At 42.9% G+C, this 12809-nt stretch overlaps 1 protein-coding gene across 1 annotated transcript in view; it reads left to right on the plus strand.

Annotated features, from left to right (window-relative positions):
- LOC121303953 (kin of IRRE-like protein 3) overlaps positions 1-9218 on the plus strand; it is a 31871-nt gene extending 22653 nt beyond the window's left edge. Inside the window, exons 6-7 of the mRNA XM_041234854.1 lie at positions 8533-8630; positions 9138-9218. Coding sequence (XP_041090788.1) covers positions 8533-8630; positions 9138-9218 — 179 coding nt within the window. The remainder of the gene's footprint in view (positions 1-8532; positions 8631-9137) is intronic.
- Positions 9219-12809: the final 3591 nt, after the last annotated feature.

Consider the following 12809-nt stretch of genomic DNA (forward strand, 5'->3'; position numbering starts at 1 on the left):
CCTCAATATCTGCTGCTCAGTCATAACAATTACGAACAGTGCAGCTCTGTGATCCAATATGCTTTTAATTTAAGCTCCCTCTCTGTCAGACATACATATGGCTCAAGTATGCAGCGAGCTGGTCCAAAGAAAACAGGCTGCATTCCAGAGACTTGTCGTGTTTTTAAACCTCATTGGCTTCCATGACAAAAAAAACCCCCAAAAACCCAGAAGGTGAATAGTGCCTTGTAATAACGGAACATTTGCAGACACTAAAACCTCCATCACATGCTGTACGCTGCTCTGCTGCCATTCACCCCCCCCCCCCAGCCCCATCTCCCGCGACACAGGGTGGTCAAACACTTGCCCAGTTACGTAGCAGCTTGCTGCTCTTAAAGCTGCAAGCAGACGCTGAATGGAAAATGAGCAGGCGACTTTTATTTTGGAAGCGTTTGGTCATGTTCAGTCTCCGCTTGCTGGAATCAGCGCAACCATGACAACACGTCTGTCTGGGAAATCCGCTGTGGGTCCAAAACCATTCCAGCAAGGATGGCGGCACAGAAAACAGCATTTACCAAGGAGAACCAGGAGCGATGTTATTGGATGAGATTTTACACTTGGGATCGTCTGGAACCAAACAACTGCATCTGCAGCTCTTGTGTTGATTGCCTCTGGCAATGCCACATAGGTCGTTTGTCAATGCATTTAAACACACATTCTTGGTCTTTATTAAAATGCTGGTTGCCAGCTCCCCTGAACCTGTCAAGCTCCCATCAATGAACGCTATCCCGGAAACATGCAAGCCAGGAATAAAGAAAGCTCTCAGCGTGTTTTCTGCTGTGCTTTTCATTTTTAAGCTGCCTCACATCGTGACTTGGCTTTGCTTGGCAGGGGGTGACAGTGGGATTGACTCCCTGCCTGTCGCTCAGCTCAAGATGGACAATGTCAACGCTGCAGGCCATCACCAGTACATTTCGCACTGAGGTGAAACCATGAGAAACTACAGAGCATATTCTCAAAGGGATTGCTCCAGTTCTTGACTGCTGGTTTTGAAAGGTGAAAACACTTCTTTTAATTTGACAAAACCAGAATCAAGCAACCAAGTAAAATAATGAGTGGTCTCTTAAGCCCTGTTTTGGAGTAAATGCTCACTTTACAGACTATAGCAAATATAGAGATTGCAAACAAATATGTCCTGGTAACAGTAACAGGTATGGCAAGCAGAGGGAGAGGACAGATTTGTATCTATTGAGCCTTCACTTTGAAGCAGGCACTGAACTTAAATAAGAAGCAGGGGAGATTCGATACTGTACAGTACATGATCCCCTGAAAGTCTCTTTAGTGACTGGCTGCCCTTGGCTTGCCTGTCAGTTCCAGCGTCAAATCGATCCCCCCAAGGGTTTCCTCTCTGTCTCCTGGCGCTCACGCCTCTCTGAGCAGTGGCTGAGGAATGACACGGTTTAGAGTTTTCTTTAAACAAGAGGCAGCAATTTTGTTGGATTTGAAGGCAGGGCTCGTCGAACGCGGAATAGATAATGATCCAGGCACACAGAGGAGGCATTCCATCCACATATCACAGTGCTGTATCACAGGGCTCGGGGGGGCAGGAATACCTTTTCAAATGAAGCCTTTCCCTTTCAACAGCACATGCACTCTCCTCCCGGACCCAGAGGTGATAATGAACCAACGCACTGGGGAAGCGGATTTGCTTTACCCTGCTCTGACCCGGAGGAATCTGTCAATTGATCATCATCCTCTCCTTGACATGCCCAAGATTTTTTTTTGAGTGCCCAATTATTATCCTCCCCAATTAAGAATGCCCCAATTCTCACCAGCAATCCCCACAACAGCTCAGTGGAACTGAAGGTCATTGGTTGTCCTTGGATCCCAGCTTTAGATGTCGGCGAGTTATCAGCCCCAGCTTTGCAGGGTCTGTATTAAGCTCACTGGCCTTTCTAACTTGCAGGAGCTCCAGAGCAAAGGTTCCCTGTGGAATCCCCAGTTACGAACTGGGAACTCTGTGTTACCATGGTAGCCGCTCAGGGATTCCAGTTTTACAGAACTTTGGGGTATGGAATGTACAGACCTGATCCCCAGAGTTAGTCACCTTATAACTTTCCAGAAAAAAAAAAACAAAACCCCAAAAAGCAATCAGTCTACTCCAAGTCTGTGTCAAGCCTGTGCCAGATGTACTTTCAGCAGCTGTGTGACAGACACAATGAAATTGTATATCATTCTATAAATACTGAGCCCAGGTGTTTCATATTACTATCAGAAGATTATAAAAATGTGCCCAAGATTAAACTTCACTTATCATTCAATTGGCAATTTATAACCCTTCTGGGCAGCAAACCTATTAAAAAAAACCCCAAAAAACAGAATATATATATATATATATATATATATATATATATATATATAATATATATATATATATATATATATATATATATATATGCATGTATGAAATCACAAGGGAAATTAATAACTGAGGTCACGTCTCTGAGTTTGACAGCACCCCTCGCTGTTTAAACTGAAAAACGAATACCTCCGCTGTTGCAAGGGGATTCTCCGTTTACCTGATAACGTGCTTCCCTAATGGCAATGAGAGTGCTGTATGATTGGCCTTCAAAATGCAATGAGATTGAAGACTGAAGCATGGATTTGTTTTATTATTTCAAATACAATTTTGAGGTTTTACTGTTGGGATCTGACACTGACCAGAGGGTCTGTTTTGATTATCTAAAGAACGCCGAAAAAGTATAAAGCCAAACTTTTGCAAACCTCATTTTATTTTATGTTACTCACAAGTGGGTCAGTAAATCACCCCTGCGGGTGGAAATCCAGGACTACAGCAACGTTGGGATTATGGGGTTGTTGGGATAAAGGTGGGGTCTTGGAATCTCACATTTCCAATGATTTCTCTGGGCCAGGGGAATGAGATTGAGCCCCAGGGAGCTGTGTTTGACTGCCAGCTGCCACAGCTGTCTAGCAGGCGTGGGCAAATCATCTCACAGCTATAAACACCTGTCCCAGGAGTTTGTCATTAATCCTAACCATTATCATTTATTAGCCGATCGTTACTTTATCTGGAAAGTGATCAGAGAGCCACGGAGCCAGGCAGCAGCCAGTGCTGGATCTCATGCGTTCCAGCACACTGTCCCGCCCCAATCTGGGAGCCAGACGACAGTTTCGCAACCCCAGAGGAATTCATTCCCAGAATACCCATCATCACCGCACAGTGCAAACCACTTAAGCGGGTGTGGTCTGCCATCAGCAGTCCATAACTGGTGGGTATAGACTTGTATATAAGCCTACACACATTAGTGTATATAAAAGAAACTCAAAATGTCAGGCAGTGCAAACTAAAACATTCCTTCTTTATGGGATAATAACAGTAACAGCAGAATGGAAACGCTTTAGATGGGACTGTTAACTGGACTATAATAACAGTAGTAACACCAATTATTATGAAATCCAAGCCTTATTACATTGTAGTTACATACACTTGATGTGAACTACTACCGAGTCAGCACTGGAAATACATTGCTGTATTGTGGCACCACATACCAGTTTGCTACCAGCTGCAATCTATTTTTTACCAATCCATTGTGTTGCCAATGCTGACAATGCTGTGGGCCGCAAATGGTTGTGCTATAGTTTCTTTAGTGTAATACACTGTAAACTCAAGCCACACTATACATCAGTGCAGCGTTTGTTTTTTTTTGTTTTGTAAAAGTTCCAGGCTGGCTCATACTGGAAGTGCTATATGCAGGTCAATGATTAATGCCGGCAAACTGTTCTTCCAAGCTGTGGCTTAGACACAGCGCTCCCCGCTCTCTCACCCCCCAGCTGCTTCCTTCACCAACTGCTGCTGTGGTTGGTTAAGGCCTGTTCCGTCCCCCCGTTTGAGCCCCCCCTGCTACTGGTCACCTCACAGCAGTTCCCTTCTGGAGGAAGATCATTTCCTGGACTCTCAGCGAGTGACAAGAACGACGACCCACAAGCTATGGTCCAGCCTGGACGTGTCTGGTTAGCAGGAGAGGGGAGCAGGCCACAGTTTCCTCTCCAGAAATGCTTCACTTACCTCACACCAGGCATGCGGCCCCAGCTTCTCTACCCTAGAACAGCACCCGATAGCAGACAAAAAACAACAACATGCATCTGTGCCGTCCTTTTAAAAGGGCACACGCGCAGGGAATGGACGTGCGCAACAGCGAGGCTCTATGGGGTTTTCCATTTGTTGTAATTCCTGTTGTCATGTTCATGCTAAATCACATTGCTGTGAGGTTAATGGCCTAGTAACAGATTTTTTTTCCATAGAAAATAACACACATACAGATAGTACAAGCCTCTGCATTGATGTCTAATATACCTCTCAGAAAACCAAAAGCATACCCATCTGTATAGTTCAGCTTAGATGTTCACTGATTGTTATACAACAGATGTAACTGTACTTGCTGAACTGTGTTCAGGTCTTTGCTTAGTTATTGTGATGTGGGTATAGAAAATCCAGATGATGAATCTTACATCCTGGTCTAGCTAAATTCCAAAGGGAGGGGGGCTACTGCTTCTGACCAACACCTGCACTGGCACTAAACCGCATCCCCCATTATTTTTTCAGGTCAAAGAATACAGAGAATTTTCCCTTTTTCTCTCTCTCTCTTTCTCTATGAATCATAAATAAATACAATTAGTCAAAGATGTTGGGCGGTCTCCACGTTTAGCAAAAAATAAATTAAAAAAAAAATTCTAGAACATTGCTATAACATTGGCAAGAACTTCAAAGCTACGCAAGCGAGCTCAGCCACAAACAAGCCCCCCGCCCCCCCCGCCATTGAAATATTCAGAATTCAGAAACAAATAAATTGTACAATTAGACCGATGCCAGATAATGGGGCAGCTTTTCTTATCTCCCATCCCATCCCATCTCCCATTTCTGTTTATGTTTAATTGCAATTTGGAGCAATTAGGTCCGGGGAGATGTCCCTAGTGTGGGTGCGATTCTAAACAACTGCCGAGTGTTTGTACATGTTTGCACGCGGCCTGGGGAAGCACATGGCAAGGGTACTGGCAGACACTGCCCCCAGATTCAGGGCCCGGGAAGCCGGCTGCGATGTAGCTGAGAGATTCTTACTAGCAGACTGGACTAGATTCCATTCTAATCATAAGAACATGAGAACATTGGCAAGGTTTGGGAACAACAAGGTCTTTCTGCACATCAGTCTTGTTCCTTCATTGCATTAGTCCCTGCTAGGACTAATTAAAAGGTCTGAATGTTTGTTTGAAATGTTCCTAGTGTTTCAGATGTTACTAGGCTATACCAAGCATTTATAAGCTTCGTTCTAAAGTTGTATTCAGCTTCCATTCATGCCTTCACGTCCTACTCCCTGCGATGAATTTGAAGCAGAAACTTGGGTTTAAAGTTACAGTGTTGATTTTTAATAAGGCTCGACTGAAAAGAGACTAGTGACAGAGTTGCTGGGCTGGGCCCACACTGGTGACTATGCTGTCCACACGTGTGCATCTCAACCACCTAAGAGGTGAGGCTTGTTTGAAAGAGTTTAGAACCTTATCTCTCCAGAGAAAGCCTGAACCCTTAATGACTGCAAGGGTGTCACCCAACACTGCCCTGCTACAATATCAGTGTATCATCAATATCATTTAGCTTCGCAGAATTTATTGGCTTCAAACATAAAGGCACCAGGTCAAGCCATCAGCATAGCGGCTATCATTTTCTCCCCCTCTACATGGAAAGAATGGGGAATGCCTTATCTTACCATGGCTGCCTGCTGAACACAGCACACGTTTCAATGGGGTTAGCCCTGTCTCTGGGACTGGGTACAGAGTCAAGGGTCTATTCACTAAGCCGCAGATCAGGGGGTATCTCTGTTTATCATAAACAACTTCAACCACTAAACAGAATGTTGTTCTGCAGTCGGGTGCTCCTTTCATCATTCGAACATTCCCTACACGCGGCCCGGACTCCGCCCGAAATGTTTACATCTCGCGCTGCAAGCTCCCGTGGGTCAGACGCACGCACTGACAGAATGGCGCGGCTTGGGAGACGGGAGAGGTTTGTTTTTATTGTTTTTTTTTCTTTCTTTTCTGAGAACTTTATTTTTATAGAGCTGCCATTATCCCCAGGAGACGCCGGCCCTTGTTTGTCTGTCTAAAAAGTTTTAGTAGGCCATGAGCTTGTCAGGCCAAAAGGGTCCAGGAAGGCCGATTTGCCTGCTCCTTCCCAGGGTCCCCCAGGTCCGAGCCACGCGTCCCTCTGACACTCTTAGCCTTCCTGAAGAGGTGAGAGAGGTCGGGTAGACCAACACAATGTGTCTTAGCCATTTGAAGTGGGGAAGCTGGGTAAGGGCTAATCTTTCCCAGCTGGACTGTTAAGAGTGAAAAAGTCTACAACAAATAAAACTCTAACACGCAATTACAAATAATGCAAAAAATGACCAGGACCTGTTCTGCATACAGTAAATGGTTTAACTTACCAAGCCTGTCTGCCATTTGTTTTGTGCGTAAATAAACACTTTTCCCTTACTTGTTGTTTTCCTGTGGGTGACATGCAAGGCGCTTTACCTCCACCTTGTGGCAGACAATAGAATTGCCATGCTAGATTTAAAGCACTGGATTTCAGTCATGAGAGCTGGAATTGTCACTATTATTTCCACCAAGGTTAGACTCAGGATGGAACAGGAGAAGTGAGTAGAGGGACTGGGCCTGTTATAGGTTAGAGAGCAGGAGATTTTGCTGAGAAGGTAGGGTAAATCTGGAAAGCGGCCAAGAGCTTATCCTCGCTGCGTTTATGAGACGAATAAATGCGACTTTCATTGATGTGCCAGACCATTATACTCAGCAAAAGCTTTGTAATTTATTTTAGGTACATTCCTCTTAGCTTCATACCCAGTTTTTATTCATTTTCAAATTAAATGAACAGGATCGTAATGGCATCTGTGTTTTGCTACTGGGGGCTACAGAATTAAAATCAATAATCCAGATATTTAAATACTCAACACTAACTCAAGCAGACTGATGCTCCAGCACAAGACATTTCTTTTAGCTTCTCTTATTTATTACATTTGTAACGATTATCATTATTATTGGAAAAAGCGATCCAATAATGGTCCTAATAAGCACTCTCATACTGATAGAAATACCTGGAGCTCACTTGAAGATGTCCCCGAGTATAAGCGTGACCGTACAGTACAGCGGTGTACAGATGTAGCGTGGAAGTGCATCCCCCCCCCCCCCCCCCCCCCCTTGCTCTCCCCTTGCTCTCCTGAACCATCCTGAAATAGAAAGTGGAAGGAAGTTACCCCCTGCGTGCGACCGGGAAAAAAAAAAAAAAAAAACCCTGGCAGCCCTACGCTCTTTAATTGGTTCCAAGTTTCCCAGGTTCTCTTATATATACTCCCCCGGCTCTCCTTTACACTGCAGTCTTTCCAAACTCCTGAAATATGGTCTGCATTTACCCTGGTTTTATTGTTATTAGGCAATTTCCTGGGGAATTGCTTTATGTTGATGCAGACAGGTGATATATAGATATATATATAGATAGATATAGATATAGATATTTAGCTGCTGCATCATAACGTGCCTGATCTCATCCCAGTACAGAACCTCCCTCAAAGAACCAGGACTGTGCCTGTACTGTACAGTGACCGGACAGAAGTGCACTCTCCTGTATGCTGTGAAATCTTTTCCCTGTATCATCCTACAGTGCATAAGAAACATCTGCCCTATTCTTTCATACTGCTTGTGTCTGAGCTTCTTGTGCGCAATGCTAGTTGCTGGGTTTGTTTTGCAGATGTCCTGGGTTCCAGTAAAGTGCCTCTCTAAGTTTCATTGTTGAATCCTAACTGTAAATGTAAGAGTTTGGAGCAGTACTAAATCTCCTTGCATACATGTTTCATCAGATGTACTTCTGCGAGAACACAAGCTGTGCTTAGTAAAACCTGAAGGAATCATAACAGAGTTTACTGAACCACGTACATCGACAAAGCTTGTGTTAAATATAGATATTTCTCTAAATCACAACATTGTGTGGGGGGTAGGGTGAAGATATCCTACACTAGACAGTTTGAAACAGGTCAGTTTTTTAACTCACATCTGAGAATACATTCTCCGTCAAACTGCCCTATTAAACCACTGGGGTCTAACAGTTATTATGCTATAACACCTCTACTGAAAAGGTTTTGCTTTCTGGTGCTTGTAAGTATTTTCATAAACCCACCTTCTAACAGACCCTGAAAACCCATTCCCTGTGTAACCCGAGCTGGATTTAAACACAGGGCACTGTGGCAACGCATTCTTCTCAAGTGCTTTAGTCTGCTGTGGTCTCGATTGTATCAGAAGCTGTGAATTCAGATTTCACTCGGCAGTGCTCAGCCCATTCAGCACTTGTGCAGAATGCCAGTGAAAGCTGTGATGGGAATGGCAGGCCATAGCCTAGTGCTGAGAGATGAAGGGCTGCATTGCGGAGTTAACCCTTTGTGGTCCATCCTGTTCCCCTCCCATCCTGTTGTGGGTCTGTGCTCCCCTGATTAGATGACCTGGCAGAGAGGCTGAGGACCAGCCTTATCCTTCAGAGAAGAGGAAACAGTCCCAGACTAACAATGAGTGACAAAGCTCAGCGAAAACAATATGTGAGTCACAGCAGAGTCTGAACAAACAACCACTACAAACACACACACACACACACACACACACACACACACACACACACACACACATGCACGCACAAACACACACATGCACGCACACGCACACACATGCACGCACACACACGCACATGCACGCACAAACACGCACATGCACGCACACACACGCACATGCACGCACAAACACACACATGCAAGCACAAACACACACATGCACACACAAACACGCACACACACACATTTTAAATACAGCATTCTGCTTAATTTATTTGGGCAATGTGGAAAATCCTTATCTGCCACGTTTCACTGCCTTCACTCTAGGTCCCTCGGAAATGTGTTACGTAGTTGTTTGATTCTGCTTTTGAGTTACTGAAGGAAAATGCTTTGGGAATGGGAACAGAGCCCTAGAGTCTTTAAAAGCTCAATGCACGACGCCACCACTGCCCGCTCTCTTGACTGTTTTTTGTCATTCACACTCACTCCTGTTCTCAGGCTCTGCCCAGGCCGTTCCCTGGTGACGGTTATACAGGGCAGCTGGAGCTGAGGTCTGTGGCTGCCCTGAGAGACCCATGAGGAGACTGCCATTGCGTGTTGATTTACTGTCTGTGGGTTTTATCTGGGAGACGCACACGAGTGCTGTGGTGCAGAACGCTGCAGGCAGTTACGGTCGCAGAGTGAGTCAGGGAGCTGTTCTGGCAACAGGTGGCAAACATGTATTAATAGTTATTCACAAACACTTATATTTGATTTCATAGCATTCCTAACCTTTACACCCTCATCTATTGAATACGCCAGGTGTCTGGATGTCTGGTAGCCAGTGACGTTGCTCGGGTTTTCCTAACTCCAGCTACCTATCCTTTAAGTTGTTAAGAGTAACATGCAAAGTGGGTTAATCTGGCATTATAGAGCCAGTTTGGTTGGGATTACAACTTTGAACAACAACCCAAAACCGAAAATAAAAACTCTCAGACTGGAATTGCACAGATATCCTTTTGTATTTCTTTCTTTTTTTAAAACTACTGATCTCTGCAATATTAGCGACTGTTTCGAATACTCAGCACTCAATAAAGGCTGGATGGGTTTCAGCTCTGTGGTCTTCGCTCATATAAGAGCGCTGGCTTCACTTTACTCCTTTAATATGGAGTAGCTGACAAATTGTTACCTATTCCAGACCCTCTAGTAGTCTTCAGTTACATACCCCTTCGGGCACCATTTTTAACAGTTTGTGTGAACACTATGCAGTTTGAGAAGTTGAAAAAAAAACCATAAGGCCTATGCATAATAAAATGAATAGGAATCTCGATGTGGTTCGATTTTGCACACAGTGTTTGAATAGGCTGCTGTAGGAATCTCGATGTGGTTCGATTGTGCACACAGTGTTTGAATAGGCTGCTGTAGGAATCTCGATGTGGTTCGATCGTGCACACAATGTTTGAATAGACTGCTGTAGGAATCTCGATGTGGTTCGATTGTGCACACAATGTTTGAATAGACTGCTGTAGGAATCTCGATGTGGTTCGATTGTGCACACAGTGTTTGAATAGGCTGCTGTAGGAATCTCGATGTGGTTCGATCGTGCACACAATGTTTGAATAGACTGCTGTAGGAATCTCGATGTGGTTCGATTTTGCACACAGTGTCTGAATAGGCTGCTGGGTGATTAGTTTCCATGTGTTCAGCTTTTCACATCAGTGATGTAATGTCTGCATTTGGAATGATATCAGTCTCTGTACAGAGTAAATCTTTCATCTGCTCTGCCTCCTGTTTGTGCAGACAGAAACTCTAGCAGGTCCAGAGAGGGCTAACCAGTCCAGCCCTCTCTGCAATCCCCCAGAATCGGTGTGACAGCAGCGGGCAGTATTAGCAAGATCCCACCGAAGACTGAGTTTGCATTTAGGAGGGTGTGTGCACTCCCTGCCTCAGAGCGATTCAGCGACGTATGCATAGCAGTTAACTAAATTCATACAAGTAGCCCTGTACAAATACCCCATAGAGTTTACAGAAACACTTTATCTAACAATGAAATTAGGAGTTTTGGCCTTTGTATTTCAGGTTAACAGCATTAGTCTACCTAGCTATGTCTAGGCTTAAGATCAAAATATTGTAGATAATAAGTTAGTTTTGAATTTAACAATTACTTTTCTTATATATATATATATATATATATATATATATATATATATATATATATATATATATATATATATATATATATATATATATATATATATATATATTATATATATATATCTGTGTATATAGACAAGAGAATTAACATTTAATACTTTAATGAGGTGCTTCAGCCAACTGGAAAGATAAGTGTCAGGTGAAGATATAATTACTCCACGAAGTCTGGTTAGACCTTTCTGTCCCTCTACATTGGTGGGGGGGGGGTCGGGGATGGGGTGGGGATCCCTTTCTGTTTGAAAAGAATGGAGATGAGCTTGAACCTGAGGCTATTGCTATATGTACTGTCCCGTCCCAAACTCATTTTTGGTAAGATGTGAAAAGGCTGACACGCTTATAGCGACTAGAAAAAACAAACAAGAAACTCCATGTTTCCTCAAACAATCCTCCTATTTCCAAAGAGGAAATTATTATATTTGAAGTTATGGCAGAGCTTCCTGTAGCACAGGAAATAGATGAGATTTTTACTTGTATCCTAAACTAACAAAAACAGAGCGCTCCCTGGCTCTCAAACAAAGACCCCCCCCCCATTCACATTTATATTATGTTGTATAATTAGAAACCCCTGTGAGGAAATTGTATTGAATTACACAGCGGCAGCCTGTGTGTTTCTTTTCTTTTAAAATGGGAATGTGCGTCTCAGCTGTTTTCTTTACATACCCTCCCTCTCTCTCTCTCTCTCTCTCTCTCTCTCTCTCTATTCTCGAACCACAGCAAGCAGATGTGTGGATCCAGCTACTGTACTCCAGGTTAGTGAAGGAATATTTGCATGCAGCCAACACATCCCTTATAAAAACATAGCAAAGTACAATAATCTTTATCATATAGCGCCTTTCATAGTGGACCACCATCACAAAGTGCTTTACAAGATACGAGACTAAGGTGTGTGAACTGTGCATCAGAGTCACTTACAATAATGTCTCACTTAACAAGGAGGTTATGTGACTTGCTCAGGGTCACACAATGAGTCAGAGGCTGAACTGAGATGTGAACGGGGGATCTCCTGGTTACAAGTCTGTTTCTTTAACCACTGGACCACACAGCCTCCAATAAAGCACAGTGAAAGCACAGTAAAGCATAGGTAAGCATTGTAAATTATAGAATAAAGCATATTGATACACATGGCAAACCGAGGTAAACTATGGTAAGTGCATGATATAACAAAGGGAAAAGCACGAGGGAATTGCAAAAATACTGTCTTATAATTTTATTAGGGATGAGTCTCAAGCATTGATGTCAGCCAAGTGAAAATCATTTCAGGCACCAATATTCAACAAAGTCATTTAACTAATGCTCTCATATAAAAATATCAGCAATACAAACAGTTTAAAAACATTTGTTTTAATTAGGATGACTAGTTATAACAGCTGAAGTAAACTGAAGCAGAGGTTTGTGAAAGCTGGAGCCCTTAAAGACTATTTCTTTCATGATTCATGTAGGCTTGTGGCTTTCTGAATGATATAAATCAGTCATTGGTTTTGGGTTATTTACATTTTTTGCATTATGGTAAACAGTTGAAAGAAAAATGATGTGTTATAATTACACAGAACAGTAAGCAGAAAAAATAAATGCATATGTTCATCTGCAATAGATGTAATTTTTAAAATCTCCCTTTCATCATTTGAACAGATGTCTCAGTTCTATTCACAGTTTTGAATTTTGCATACTTAGTTGTAGTTTAATTACCTTCTTGGATAATACATTAATACCCGTTTGAGTTCCTGATAACTATAAATAAACCATCTTTTGTTTTTCCATGTGTTTGATCTGATGATGTATTGTTATTATTATGATTCTCTCTCTCTCTCTCTCTCTCTCTCTCTCTCTCTCTCTCCTCTCTCTCTCCCTCTCCCTTTCTCTTTCACTCTCTCTCTCTCTATGTTTGAAATTTTATATTTGTGTATATTATATTGTGTATATTGTCTAGGTTTGAAAGGAGGTATAACTGCAGTGTGCAAACATTTACAAAAAAAGCAA

The sequence above is a fragment of the Polyodon spathula genome, chromosome 36, assembly GCF_017654505.1.
Source record: "Polyodon spathula isolate WHYD16114869_AA chromosome 36, ASM1765450v1, whole genome shotgun sequence".
Lineage (NCBI taxonomy): Eukaryota > Metazoa > Chordata > Actinopteri > Acipenseriformes > Polyodontidae > Polyodon > Polyodon spathula.